This window comes from Eupeodes corollae, chromosome 3, assembly GCF_945859685.1.
Source record: "Eupeodes corollae chromosome 3, idEupCoro1.1, whole genome shotgun sequence".
Classification (NCBI taxonomy): Eukaryota; Metazoa; Arthropoda; class Insecta; order Diptera; family Syrphidae; genus Eupeodes; species Eupeodes corollae.
Window position 1 is genome coordinate 118,087,038 of NC_079149.1, and position 16,165 is coordinate 118,103,202.

The 16,165-nt window shown below is 28.4% G+C and overlaps 1 protein-coding gene across 1 annotated transcript in view; it reads right to left on the reverse strand.

The window, feature by feature from the left end:
• LOC129952628 (guanylate cyclase 32E) overlaps window positions 1-16,165 on the reverse strand; it is a 64,727-nt gene that overhangs the window by 10,516 nt on the left and 38,046 nt on the right. Inside the window, exons 4-14 of the mRNA XM_056065357.1 lie at window positions 12,115-12,189; window positions 11,913-12,020; window positions 11,630-11,753; window positions 11,413-11,562; window positions 7,708-7,816; window positions 7,535-7,619; window positions 7,300-7,452; window positions 7,027-7,167; window positions 6,760-6,941; window positions 6,558-6,672; window positions 6,328-6,400 (exon numbers count right to left, since the gene is read on the reverse strand). Of these exons, the coding sequence (XP_055921332.1) occupies window positions 6,328-6,400; window positions 6,558-6,672; window positions 6,760-6,941; window positions 7,027-7,167; window positions 7,300-7,452; window positions 7,535-7,619; window positions 7,708-7,816; window positions 11,413-11,562; window positions 11,630-11,753; window positions 11,913-12,020; window positions 12,115-12,189 (1,315 nt within the window). The remainder of the gene's footprint in view (window positions 1-6,327; window positions 6,401-6,557; window positions 6,673-6,759; window positions 6,942-7,026; window positions 7,168-7,299; window positions 7,453-7,534; window positions 7,620-7,707; window positions 7,817-11,412; window positions 11,563-11,629; window positions 11,754-11,912; window positions 12,021-12,114; window positions 12,190-16,165) is intronic.

Genomic DNA, 16,165 nt, shown 5'->3' on the forward strand with positions numbered 1-16,165 from the left:
TTTGTGGATTTGATGTAAACTTGAAAAACTTCCAGAATTTTTGTTTTATCTACAACCAAGAATATAGGAACTTAAGACTTTACTTGATTTTAATAGCCCTTATGTTCTTTGATTGCCATTTAAGAGTATTTTCTACGCTTATCAAAGAGATCAATATCAATTCAAAAGTGTTCTGAGTACCCCGTTTAGGGATTATTGTGATACACAAAATAGGAATCCAAATTTCCAGAAGACTTAATATAAGGTATCTATAGATAGAACTGCTTGTTAGAGCTGTTATCGTTTAAATACTTTATACCTACGTATAACCAAACTTAGTTTGAGGAAAATGGTAAATATCTGGCTAAAATTTAGATTGATTTCAATCACAACTGTTTTTTTGTTAAAAAATAATAAACGATTAAATGGTAATTAAAAGAATAATAAAAAACTTATTTGTCACGAGCAGAGGACCTTTGTAAAAGTTTGGAATTTTTGTTTCAAAATATAATATTAGCAATGCAAATAGAAATATACTTGTAATTCAATTCTTTTTAATTCCGCTTTAATGTGACACTGTTAATTTTATATAATTTTTGCAAATAACTTATATATTGTTTTAAGTAATTATCTTGGGCCACATTCATGTTATCAAAAAATAATAATTATGTATTTTTAGACACAAAATTGCTGAAATTTAAAGAAAGGAAACAAAACTGCGCTGTAACATTTAACTTTAAACTTAAATAAAAAAAACAGTAAATTTCTTGTTTTTTTTTACTTTTCAAACTACGATCAGAGGCTTATCCTCAGTGCATGTGTTAGTTGTTAGTAAAAAAATAATACAATTATAGCCTAACACACGCAAAAAATACAAAACATGATTAACATTTAACTATTACAGAACAAAAAATAAAATGAGAAGCTTTAAAATAGTGGAGCACTGGTTCGAAGCAATGATTTTAATCCCACCTTATTAGATCATCCCAAGGAAGACCCTTTATTTAAATTATGTTGAATTGATTCAATACGTTTCTTATGAATTTCGTAAAAGGGAGTCCATATCTGCTAAGCATGTTCAAGATGAGGACGAATATGACAACTGTACAAAGAAAGAGTAACATAGGGATCATTGAACTCCTTTGCCCATTTATAAAACCAAGCATAGAACTTGCTTCATTAACAATAAAATTAATGTGATGTGTAAATTCTAAGTTGGAACAGAAATGAACACCTAAATCTTAAAATGTGGAGACGCCACAGAGTTTGTGCTTTGATATACAATAATCAAATACACTACCGATTAGTTATTTAGTAAAAGTTATCGTCTGGAATTTTAATGGGTTGAGTTTAAGGCAATTTTTACCACACCAAAATGTGAAACTATCAATGTCAGCTTGTAAAAGAATACGATTATGGGTGGAATTTATTATTTTAAAAATCTTCATGTCGTCAGCATAAATGAGAACTTCACTTGTTAATAGACAGGATAAACAGAAAAGGGCAGAGATGGCTTCCCTGGGGAACACCAGATCCAGCAAAAAAAGATTCAGAATGACAATTTCAAAATTTTACCTCATATGATCTGTTTTCAAGGTATGATTTGATCCAAGCTAAGAAAAATGGTGGAAAACCAAGAGCTTTAAGTTTAAATAAAATAATTCCGAGGTTAAGTTGGTCCAAAGCTTTAGAAAAGTAAGTGTATACACAGTCAACTTCATAACCTTGTTCTAAAGCGTTTGAACATATGTTTGAGAATGTATGGATATTTGTAACGTTGATCTTTTCCTCAAAAAACCATGTTGCCGTTCGCAAATGAGATTTTTACTAAAAATACTATACTTTCACAAAAAACTTATTCAAACAATTTTGGAATGCAAGAAAGCCTTGCGATGGGCCTGTAGTTTGTTATATCCATCCTGTTACCTTTCTTGAAAATGGTGTTAGAAATTACATCTTCTATATACTGGGAATTTTATTAGAGAAAGTTTGAATAAGAACTAAAGCAGTACTACACTTTTTTAATACTAACGGGGGAATACCATCGGGACCGGTTGAGCAGTCATAATTCAACACGGATAAAATATCAAGTATCTTTTTCATTTCTTTAAATGTTCATAACTTTTTCATTTCTTTAAAGGTTCATTTTTTCTAAGCAATTATTAAGGATCTTATATAAATTTGAAACTGCTTCGTCAATGTTAGAAAATGCTAAAGTATCAGCAATCCCAGAAATGGTTAAATCTTCAGACAACAACTGTCATATAAATAACTTACGTATACATCTATCAAACACACTTAATATAAATACAATTTGTGTCATTTTATATAAATATAAATCCCAATTTAATGATGTTTAGTCTTTTGAGACTCAATTTTCCAATAACAAACGATTATTGGATTAATCAGAAAACTAAATCGTTGACATTCCATTAAATTTTCTTCTTCAACTTCATGTTTTTCTTCTTCCATTGGAATCTTATGGTATTTATTTATGTGTGTAGTGTATGTTAGATAATGTACAGATATAGTCTCGATATTTATATATGATTTTCTTAGAAAAACTCTAGGGAAATTTTGTTACGAGTAGGTTGTTATTTTTATTTTCCTTGTTTTTATTCGTGTTGAAGTTTGGCAAAAAAAACATCTAATTTATTTCCTTTTAATTCTGCTCAATCTTGTATGATTATTTCCTATAACAGGGATACACTATTTATATATATACGAATAGATACATGGAAGACTTTGTCTTTATTTTGTATTTCTATTTTAATATTACAAATTGCTTTTTAAATGTGTTTGCATGCAACAAGAAGGAAATTAAAAATTCCTCAGTGTATTTATCGAGCTTATAACGCAATACTTTTTAAAACCAATTTATTATATTTTTTTCTAAATAGTAGATTAAGATGGGTTAACATATTATAGAATGTGCATTAAAAATTGCTTTATTTGAAACAATCAATACCAGGTTCTAGACTAAAAAACAGACCTTCCTCTCATTTGACATATTAATCGATATAACGTAATAGTTCAATCAATAACATTTTCCAAAATTTCCTCTGCTAAAAAATGAGCTATTTTTTATTTTATTTGTTGTGTTGATTTGTTTACGATCATGATCAATATATTATTTAAAACCTCTATATGTTGAACAAATTCAGTCTAAATGGAAGTCAGACGAAATTTTAACGATATAGTCATCTTAAGTATTTAATACGAGGTTGTGAAGTATACCTTTATGAAAAGAAGGAGAGCAACAAAATAATTTTATTCGTCCTGTAGATTGAAAAAAAATTGTTTATCGTCCCATAAAATATCACCAGAATGAGGCTTTTCACACATGAAGGTAGTTAAAAACATTCCATCCACTTTGTCATTTCCACACGTAAAATTGTAGTAAACAAATCGCCTAGGTATTCAGTACAATTTATGACGTATACGCCGCAGTGACATATAGAGAGAAAATGATGCCTACGAGTACATATTCTAAAAGGGTCTATTACTAATATTTATCGCAATGATAAAATAATAAATTAGTCTTTAAATAGTTTTGTTTTTGAGCTAAGGTAAACTTAATTCGCAAAACAAAATGATTTTGATGTGCTCATTAAAATAAGAATTTCTATTGTAATAATATAGGTTTGGGGATATTCTATAACCCACATTGCCACCACTCGGGAATCAGGCTTGCAGAGCCAAGGTAAGTGATGAATGTAGAATAATTGATTTACATACTTTGTATACGTACAATAGTGTTCAAGGTACTACACATAAGGCCTAACAATTTATAATATTATTATCATAGTTAATCTTTTTATTCGGTTAGTTTATTTTGTAACTTTGACATAATTAGAGAAAGAATGTGAACTGATTAGTTTTGTTACTTACCAAGAAAGTGATTAGTTTTTATTGTGAGCGAATTTATTTAATCAAGTAGGCGTAGAGTAGTTTAATTTCTTTTGGTTGGAGGGCGTTCGATTTATTTATTAAAATATTAAAGCTAAAAGTAAGCGCATTAATGAACTTAATTGAAATTATTCCGTGTTTTATTATTCAAAAATATGAGTATTTTCTAAGTACGTTTTAACAATTTATATTAATTATTATAGTTTATTAAAGTTATTTAAATTTATATACAATACAAAAATGGTTCAAAACTACAAAAAACTTGTAACCCGTAAAAAATGTATTTTGTTAATTTAGTGAGTTTTTCTGGTTGGTGCTGTAGGGAGTCATTGAGTGACTTCAGGATAGCATAGTCCATCTAGCATGCAGTGGGGCAGCTCAATACTGCACGTTGATATGCAAATTATAATGAAAAAATAGGCTGGGATGCAACCCACACTGACAACTTTTTTTTGCATATTTTATTTTGTTATGAAAAAACGCCTGTTGATTTTTTATAAATAAACTACTGAATATCGAAAACAATATTTGAGTCGAAAGTAAATTTTTACCAAGTTTTAGTATAGTTTTTTTTCGGGTTTTTATTTTTTGTAAGAAAATTTTCAATTAAATTTTTATCAAAATTTTACTAAATGTTGAAAACAATATATTTTTACTTTTAGTTGGAAGCCATAATCTCAAATTTTTGAAAAGATATTTGTGTCAAAAATTGATGGTTACCAACTTTTGTTAAATTTTTGTAAAAAAAACTGTCAATTCGATTTTTCTAAATATTTTTTAAAAGATAAAAGTAGTTTAAAGCCAATATCTCAAAGTTTTGAAAAGATATTTGAGTCGAAGACCAGCTTTTATTAATTTTTCTGTTTAAGTTTTAATTTGTTTGTAAAAAAAGTGTCGATTCGATTTTTCTAAACATTTTTCCGAATATTGAAATCAATATTTTTATAAGATAAAATAAGTTTGAAGCCACAATCTCAAGTTTTTGAAAAGATATTTGAGTCGAAATTCAATTTTTACCAACTTTGAGTAATGTTTTTTTAGTTTTTTATTTCTTATAAGAAAACTGTTAATTTGATTTTTCTCAAAATTTTACCAGATGTTCAAAAACGTTATTTTTCTTTGCAAAAAAATTGTATTGGAGATGAAATCTTTTTTTAGTCGTAAATTTTTCGAGGTGACAAATTTTTTTACAGTTTTTTTTTATTTATAAAAAAACCGTTAATGGAATTTTTTTCCAAAAATGTATTGGTTTAGTATTACGTTACAATATATAATACGAAATTTAATTCAAGTCTCTACCGTCATTGGTTCGTGAGATATTTATTGTTAACTTTGCTTTGGTAAAAAAAACCACCCACGCAATTTACTATTTGAAGTTAATATCTCTTCTGGTTCTTGAGCTATGAACGACAAAGAAAAACGTCGCCAACGTACGAACGTACGTACAGGTGCACGCACAAACATCTTTCTAAAAATCTTTTATTTCGACTCTAGGGATCATAAAACGTCGAGAAATGTCAACATTTTCAATTCGAAAAATCGGACCCATTACAATAATTTCCTATGGAAAGTTAAAAATAGTTCGATAGACAACAAATTGTGCAATTTATATTTCTTATTGGGCGGACGTGACGCCGGTCTTAAAATCAAATGATTTAAAAAAAAAAGTTCCTTACATTTTTCCTAAATATTTCGTTTTTATTTTTAAAATAATGCTTCATAAATTTAAGGTTTTAAACTTTAAAAAACATTGAAATAAAACACACTTATTCTTCGAACATGTTTTTCTTTGAAAACCATTCTTGAATTTCTAAAACATATATATCTCATTTATTGTTTCTATTTCTAAGCACATTATTGGTTATTTATGGGTATTTAAACAAATTTTTTTTGCTTTTCATTCAATGTTAAGAGCAAAAATTTGGAAATAAAAGTGATTCACATTTTCTAACTATATTTTAAAAGTGGCATTTTCTTTCAAACTCCAAAAGTTTGTAAAGTAATTCTCCAACATTTAATTTTCTTCCCATACAAAAAAAAGCACAAATCAAATCAAAAAAAATTAATCTTGGTTACTTATTGGCTTAACGAAAAGATTATTTGCAGATAACACCAAATTTATTAAGTTTCCTAGCAAAATAACTCTTCCAATTATTATAACCCTATCAGAGTTCATCTAAACATTAGGAACTTAATTCTGATTTAGAACGAAGCACGTATTCAAGTGTTGTTATTACTTCCTGGATCCTGAAAAAAATCACATTCCTAACATATGAGTAGAATATACCATCAACATAAGGGAATTCTAATAAATACATATGTACGTATATTTTATTAGACTAATTAATTCGCATATCTTCCGGAAATCCTCCTTTTATTTTCCAAAATACACCTTCTGGATACGCTAAGATAAGAACGAAAAAATGTAATATTGCTTACCTATACTGGTATATGCTCGTTTAGTCGTATCTATTCCACCATTCAATATGCTTTGTCGACATGTTGCTTGGAACTTTATACCAGAAAGAGGAAAGAAGAAAAAGAAAACAACAACAAAGTAGGCAATGATTAGGTTTCCAAAATGTCCTTCACACAAGGATATGTGCATCATTATAATAGACCCCAGAATAGGTAGGTAACTATGACTACGAGTATGATAGTTAACTTACAATGTTTCTATTTCCTTTCAAATTGAAGTCCGGACTGGGTATGTTTATTGGAGTCACGTCTTTCATATCGACCTTCCAAAGAAGTCCTGCCAATGTTTGTTCATATCGATAATGCCTGTAAACGTAGTTAAAAATAAAACAAAAATTCTTAGTTGGAAGTAGGGCTCTTTTTTATATCTAGTGGATGTGACGTATTGACTACTTAATCAGAAATATGCAGGCAACAATGAAGAAGAATCCTATAAATATTCCAGGTCCAATGAATTTCCAGTCAATTCGTTTCACTTTGCATAGCTCGCCTGAGAATCCACAAATCGGTTCGGCTAAAGGCGGGCGACCTTTAAGCCAAAGTATGGGCCGATCCTGTTTGATATAACGAAATTCCTATAAGGAAAACATTTTTGTCGTGTAAGAATTTTTTCTTTTTTTGATTTTATGCAAAAATAAAAATAAAATCGAACTAACGTACCGGCAGAGAGGATTGCTTGTTGAACACAAAGTATCCAACGGGTTGCATTGACATTTTAGCTAGCGATCCGTGCCCGCTGTCGTCCTGCAATGTTATCACGGTATAGTTACCTTCTGCATCACCGTTCGAGTCAATGTGCACCTGACGGATAGATGAAACAAATGGAAGGTATTGAAATACAATACAAACATTCATAATATACTCATATCGTCCTGCGAAGTGACTGAGGACATTGATAATGAGTTTGTTATACATATACATATCCATACGTACATCGAAACCCTGAATTGAGTGATAGGATCTGTTGAAGACTCGACTCATTACCAGGCTGCCATCACGTATATTGCCACCCTTTGATAGAACCTCCGTAATAGCTCGGGCGTATATCATTACCGTGTCATACAAATGAACACCATAAATTGGAACCTATATTCACCATGGTACATCGAATCAAAACAACAAAATGTTGGAAAAGTATGATTTTATAAGTTATAATTTGTATAGGTACCGAAATGTTGTCAAAAACTCGTTCATGATAGGGAACTAGAAAAGGAGGTTTTCGAGCATTCTCTTTGATTTTACTGCATATTTCTCTAATGAAAGGAAGTTGAGTGAAAAAAACACATGAGACTTTTTTGAAGCTTAATTTATAAAATGTAAATTTTATATTTTTTGTTTTACCTCAAATTTGGATTCTGGGGATATGACATACTGATTTTTATGACAGAACGAAATGAATTTTTATCGAGGGATTTATTTTTATCGCGTTTTATATACGGATCAAGGTAATCTAAAATATAAAAAATAAGGTTAGAGAAATCAAAAAAGGGGGAAAATATCATATTCGTAGGTGTTGGCATAAATCAAGGTCATTTTTTTTTGTATATAAATGAATTGGGAACTATTGATTTGATGTGTAAAAAGAAAACAAACGTATTGATTAGAATTATATTTATTTAGATATATGTAAGTTTTCCTTGTTTTCTTTAAGTGTACAATTATAAAAGTGTATGTGCTGGATTTTTTTTTAAATGTTTAAAAAAAGTCTAAGATTAAAGGTATCTCTTTTATATTTTCAACATCTATTTTTGGTTTTTATTACTTGACCGAAAATAACTGATGAAAAAGAATTCAAGAAATTAAATTAATGTAACATTTGAAAAAAATACATTTTAAATGTTTTGAATTGTTTGTTGTTAAAAATTTTGAATTTTAAAACTTAGTTTTCAATAATTCTTAAACAAACAACATTATTTAAAATGAAAAAAAAGATATGTTGTGCTCCCATGCACTGACTAAAAACGTCCACCGAAGTTTTGTATTATCATAATCCAAATATAGCATTAAAGAACTTTGAAAAAAAAAGACACTAATAATTGAAACAAAAGCTTTTTTTTATTTTGACACGTTAACGAAATTGTTGCTGTTGTTAATATAATAACTTCTTAGTGGTCTGGCGATTGGAATGCCCATATTAACTGTGTGAAGAATATGATTCCATATTTCCATGCCGCCGGACACTTCTCGTACGTCAAATCATTTCACCTGTGTTTGCAGGACATAATAAAACTACTTTCTGTGATGAGCCCAGATGAATAGAGGGCCAACGAGTTCAAAAGTAAGAAGGGACATACAAATTGAATACTATACAGTTTTTTTTTGTGGACAGTTACAGACACGAACAAATGCATACAGTATTTTGTTTACAAACAAATCATGTTTTCCTTAAATGCCTATAGAGTTATTTAACAAACTACAAGAAGTACACACAAATTAATAACATTTTTCTTTAGGAAATTTAATAAGCTTTAATTTAGTAGAAAGTTGTTTTTTGATACGACAAATAGTTTTTGAGATAAACCCGAAAACCTTATGTTTCTCTTCACTGCCGCTAGAGTTATTTTATAAACTGTAACAGATACAAACAAAATCGTTTTTTTTTTAAATTTAATTTAATGAGCTTTAATTTTGTGAAAACAAATTTTTTGATATGACAAATAGTTTTCGAGGTAAACGTGAAAAACTGAAATAATTTTTTGGGTCATCACCAGACATCCCATAGTAAGTATGCCAAGTATCAAAAACTGTTGGATTTTTTTTGAGGTAAGAATTTTTATTAACTGGATTACTACCATGTTTTATCTAGAAAAATCTAGATATAAATGATATTAAGCCCTTAGAATACTTGTAAACTACCAAAAGTTAATACACACTGTTTTTTAATTCCAATATCTTGAAAATAAATAGACATTCAACATCAAATTTGTTTTATTATTTCTTACAAAATATTGAATGTTGACTAGTTTTAAAAATTCTTTAAATAGAAATTTAGCTGTTCAAGAAAAATGTGGTGATTAATGGCTCCAGTGAACGTTATCAGTATTGTTACTACCCCAATCTTTCTTGAAATGTACTTAATTATTTTATTTTTAGTCCTTACCCCTCCCCTCCGGGATTTTAGTTATGTGCGTGCACTTTGAATCCATATTATTAAAAATTTATTAACTCTCTTCTATTAATTTTTTTCTGGGAATTTATGGCCATATCAAACAGAGAGAGCTTAACAGAGTTTTCAGTTATATGTATTTATAAAAACGGTAAAACAAATACTAACGTTTATGTCAGCAAATTCATTTAAACTATACTATTTGAAAAAGAAAAAGAATCAAAAATGTCTTAAGTTGATTAAAGCTTAATAAGTAGGCAATTGGACTCAAATCACAACTTAATCGAGAATATTTTTTCTCATGACACTTACTTAAATCGCTTCAAACATGTCGTCCTGAAACTTTGATTGTCAAACAAAATTTCCAAACAAACTGTTCTTCTACGATAATTTTCATTGAGATACAGCCTTTTTAAAAATGTTTTTATTTTTGTTGCTAGTATATCTCGCTAAAAGATTTTTGTTCGAGTATGTTCTTTGTTAAGTTAATTAAGTTTGATTTGCAAAAATGCAAGTAAACATTTCCACATACTTTCAAAATTTAAAGAAAATTCTATTAAACACTAAATAAAGTTTTCAAAAATCTAGAAAATTCAGAATCATTCCATGAAACACATATACATAAGAACATATGAACGTATGTAATGTAGACATTACATTACATAAAAAACAAAAATTGTTTCTTCTTGGAATCATAACCTTTCATAAAATTTTACATTCAAATTATTAACAACTGACTGATTTACACAACATCATCTGCATAAGTAAAGCTTATTGTTGTACCTATGGTTGCATGTGTAAAACTTATTATTTAAGATAACTTACATATCTAGGAGCATGTACCTTACCTACTCACTAAAAATAATATGATTCTTCACTAAATTCAATCAACCATAATATGTGCACTGTAAAAACATGAGCAAAGAAATCTCTTAAGTTAGAAATGCATATTCTGTACATTAGACTAGTTCAAAAAGAAAAGAGATTGATAATCAATTAAAATATTTTTTGAATATTAAAAATACAAATACATTATTTTCCCACTTTTGTTTTCAATACAAACACGTAGATTTAAATTTTCAAAAGTAATTTCAGTATAAAAAGGAATCTTAATAATTTGAATTTACCTAAAAATTTGCATAATTTAAATCATTCTTATTGTTTGAATAAGAAGTGTTACTATAAAAATTTGGATCATTTACGTGAACGTAAAAATAAATTTCTTTCCTTTGCTTTGGCAGGATTAAATTTATGCAAAAATGTGTTAATAAAATTCCTTTCAAAATTTGTACTTGCAATTTTTCTACTTTTTCTTTTTTCATTATTACAAAATTCCAAAGAAAAACAAAATTAAATCCGAAAAAAAATTTTAATATTTAAAAAAAATTTACATGGAAAGGTAGCGTCTGACAAAAAATTTGAATTTAACCTTTTAACGGACACATTTTTAAAACTTTAATGATTTTCGAGTTATAACGCAAAATATTAGAAATTAAAAAACATACTTTAGTTTTAAGTTTTCACAATAATTTTGTTCGTCTTTTTTGCCCCAGTCTAATGTTCATAACAATTTATTACACCAACTTCCTATATTCATCGCCATAGACATGTCCTGGATGGAAGTGTGGAAGTGAACTTTGGTGTTCGCTAACCTTGACAACTCTCTCTTCAAAGTTGTTAAAGTTTTCAAATTTCAAAAGGATACAAATTTATGTTAGCTTAAATTTGATAATGTTTCCATCAATTTCATATCAATTTGTTTGCATTTAAGTTTTTGAAAGGATTTGTGAATATGGTTATATCTAAAAATTGTGTGTTCAGTAAATGTGATACTTTAAGTGCTTTTGCCGTGAAGCCTTTCGAATTTTCAAAAAAAAAAAGAAAAAATCAATAGTTCCCTTTGCCACTATGTAAATATTTTTGTTTCTGTTGAAATATACTTCTTTCCATGATGTTTAATCGATGTTTGGAATTGTAAATCTCGTCATCAACGAATATAATGAGGTAATCTCCGGATTCAAGTAATTTTCGATTTTGTAAACATCTCACAAAGTCCACCATTGCAATATGCTCTCCAATAAAAACATAAACTGTCCAAAGAAATTAATTGTTGCTTTATAAAATCACCCCAAAGATATATGTTTTTGTGTTTCTTACTTCTTGTGCTTTGATATGTCTCATCGACAATTCTCTGCATTTTAATTAATGTCGTATTCATTGGGATGTAATCGGAAATTTCCTTGAAATGGGTAATTGTCAAATTTTCCAATTCAGCCAGGTCCTGTCTCGGTAGAAAAAAAAAAAGAAAGAAGGAAACGAGAAACAAAAGAAGTTTATTCAAATCAAAAACAAATATTCATTGATAACATAAATCGTTATTATTTAGTACAATTAATTAAAAATTAATCCATTTCATAGGAATACTATTTACATAACTTACTTGAATGGCACGTGCAACTTTTAAGCCCCAATCAGGTTTTGTTCCCACAATGATGGCAAATTTATCCCAGTTAAAATTATGTAAGAGACTAATAACACTTTTCGATACCTTTTTTTTATTTAAAGTAATTCCAACGCAAATAAAAACAAGAAATTAAGTTAAAATCAACTAATTTTATAATTGGTTTTTAATTTTAATTTACTTTGGAAGCCGGTGCCAAGGTCCTGGCAAATGTACGAAATATTTTTTTATTCGACACTACTGAATCAGCACATTTCTGCGAAAGATAAGATAATGAACACGAATATTTATTTTAGAAAAATGGGAATGTAAAGAAGAAGCAAAAGTCTGATTTTGTTGATTGTATTTTAAACAAAAACAAAAATATGATACAAATTTTTAAATTAAGTTACAATAATAAATCGAGTTGCATGAGCTGGGGTGTCTGCTTCAAAAAATATATATAATATTAATTTATAAAAAGTCATTACGTCCGTCGGTGTACTTAATTCTATTCTTAAAACTCAGGAAAACTTTATAAAAGGATGAGTAATTGATAAAAAATGTGTATTACCATAAAGAAATTGTTGTTATTTTTGCTAAAAACAACTTCGAAGTTAAATCTGAATTAAAAAGGAATAAGAATGGTTTGCGAAAAAATTTCATCAAATTAAATTAATTTAAGGCCTTCTGCACAAGAAGCATTATTTCTTCTTGGTTGCTCTGAGCCCCTTCCAAAATGTCTTTATTTCAGCTTGTCAATGATGGGTAACTGTAAACTTTGACAGGTAGCAGACAGCATCAAATGTATTAAAAACAAAATTTAATTTAAATTTCGTCAGAGCAAAGCCTAATTTCCTTACATTTCTTTGAGATTAGTATGAGAAGTCACGTCAGCGTCAGTTGTTCATTTTCAGAGACTTTGCGTAGTAGAAACCGTTTGCCAAACAAACCTTACTTTTAATTAATTATTGTTAGTAAAGTCAAAATTCAGATTTTACTTCAAAAAAGTTCTCATAACCAGGAAAATTGAAGCAGACAAGCAAACAAACATAATTTAGAAAAGTCAGAAAAATACCGAACAAATTTTCAAGGAAATGTGTCGAAAATTAATAAATGCTTTTCAAAAATATTATCAGGTAGGTAATATTTTAAGATGTACTTCTTTACACATGGAAAAGCTATTTTCGTATCTTGGAAAAATGCAAATGTGGAATATATTTGGTATGTATGAAGATTATAATGCAATAAAAGGTCACAAAAAGTACCTGTTTTTTTGTGTCACATGAATAATGACAAGATCTAAATTTACCTGTAAGACACTTTTAAGCTTTTAAATAATCAGAGTATCCTTTTAGCTAATTTAAAACAAATACGTACATTTAGATCTTGACCCTACTAATGTGAAAAAAACAGATACTTTTTTTACCGTCTTCGGAAAAACCGCCAAAAAACTTTTATTTATTAACTTAATTCCAAATTTTTGGTTGCATTATTTGTATATTTTGAAATCTAAATTTACATTTGTAAATCGATGTTTACTAATTTTTGTGGTTTTATTTTTATACAAAATATCAATTGGATTTTTTTAAAATGTTATAATATATGAAAAATGTATTTTTTGTAGTTCAAAATTAATATGAAGATAATATAACAATTTTTTGCGCAAAATATTCCACCTAACGAATATTACTGTATCGATTGCTCTCAATATTGATTAACGCGATATTATCCGTGTGTTTTTTGGCATTCTATTAATAGTATAGTAGAAAATTCCCAAGAAAACCCATCGCCAGTAGCCAGATTTTTTAAAAATTGGTACAACTGAAAGAAGACCTGTCAGAATAATAATACAAAAAAAAACACAAATAGAAGAAAGTTTTGTGAAAATCAAAAGCTATAAGTAACTTCCGCAAACAAAACTAACTAAAACTAATAATAGGAACAATTTTGAAGAACAAATGGAAAGAAAACATCTGGAAATTGATATTCTATAAGAAAAGTTCGTTTAACAATTGCAGCTTTGACATAATATAAAACTTTAAAAAGGTGGTTTGTTCGTAGACTACTTCATTAACATGTGATCTTGAAGTGAGCTTGAAGCTCGCCTAAATTTTTAATATACCTGAATCGAGTTGAAATGAGCTTGATTCGACTCGATTCCGGTCGGGGATCGGAGTCGAGTCAAAATTTTTGAAGAAAAACCTGTGTGAAGAAGTTGGTTTTACAGATAATGCTTTATGATCTGTTTATTTGCATGTTTGTGTACACAAAATATAGTTTTGTTTTAATCAAATTAAAAAAATGCACATGGAGTTGATAGCATATTCTTATATGGTGTTGAACTATTCAGCTCTTCATTGTTTAACACGAATCAAACTATCTCACTTGCACTTCATCTAACATCGAAACACCATTTGCATTTTAGAAAGTACTATCAAGCTCAAGCATTTTAATATCGTCTAGTTCGGTGGAAACAATAAAAAGATTTATTTAATCTAAACTGAGATAAACCTTTTGTGGAAACAAAGCAAAACTTAACTATCTTTTCTATTTTCTCTTGCAAAATAAGCCCAGCTAGTCCATTTTCATTAACAAAACTAAATAATATCAATAGTAACAGATTGATTTTTTTCCCAAATGGAAAACACATGATTCCAAATGCACAACTACTCAACGAACACAGCCATCGAGATACAAATCAATATCAATCAATACCAACATTTGAGAACGAAATCACGTAAGATCCATTCGAGACTAGTATAAATGTTGAAACCCCATCCGTAGTAAGATTCTACTTAAACTTTTATCGGTAGTATTCGTACTGCAGATATTGTTTTTGTTATTCGTGTAAAATCCTACTATACAATTGAAAGATTTTCCAACAAAATAGGGGTATTAGGGGCCAACCAAGTTTATAACTTTTTTTTTAATGCAGTAATAAAATAAAACGTAATGAATTCTTCTAAGTAATTTATGTTATTATTTGTAAGATGGTAAGACAAAATTAATTTAAAATCTGGAGGAGGATAATGAGAAAAAGTGTTTTTAAGTAGCAAAGCATAAACTTGCAAAACTGCTTTACCTCTCAAACACAAAGGCATCTCTCTAAAAACTTTGTATTTGGATTCAAGGCACCTTGAAATTTTTATTTTTGACAAATTTGAAAAAATAAATAAAAATAATAATTTCCCAACCATAAAAACTCGCCTATCGTAAGTCGTTCAACTTTCAAAAAATTCAAATTGATTTTTCTATTGAAAATATCATCACACCTTATCAGTTATTTACTTTAAGACATTTTTTGTATGTTCTTGATTATATATGTATAAAATAATCAAAAGTTAAACAAACAAATAGTCACTCTAGATAATCCTTTCATCGCACAGTCCTTGTTGACTTTTAGACACACAGAAAATAAGCATCAAAAATTGAAGATAGATAAACTCATTTCCCAATATTATTATTAAAGTGGATGAGTATTCATAAATTTACCTCGAGGTGATTGTCAATTTTTATTTTGTATTCCTTTGGCATAAAAACAAAATTCCTCGTAACCCCTTACAGAGCTTCCCTTTTTGTTTTACTTAGCCTATAATAATTTTTTTCAAAAAGCGATGTATTTTGTAACACAGACATTCCACTTCCCCTTCCTTTGTCAAAATGTCTCAATATGACTACATTTCATACATGATGCATGATGCTATTAAACGTTATAACTTTTCCTTTAAAATTTTATATGTGAGATAAGTTGAAGACATGTTCTTATATTTTAGTAGAAAAATATGGCAGTTACAATAAAGATCTATCTATACATACATATATGCATATGTATATATTGTACATATGTACATACATATGTATGTACAATTTAAACAAATTCTTTTATCAAAAAATAAGTTTAATGGTTTCAATTATGTATCGTTTGCCTATCGAAAATATTTTTGAAAAAAAACTTCCAACAGCATTTCACTTAATGAAATTCCTTTAATTTTGTTTAACTACTTAATAAATGAATGTTCATTAATTTATTTGAACAAAAGGAATTAAAAGGCTTCTTCATCAAATCATCTTCCTGATTTCCTCAAAGCAAAACGTGAGTTTTCGAGGGAGAAAAACAATACAAATTTCCATTGAGTTAAAAAACAAAACTTCCTTAACTACCAAATGTAAGGGAGAAATAAATTTGCATGTTACCATAACAACACACCTTCGCCTTGAGAAACAATGAGAAGAAAAAAAGGGAACAAGAT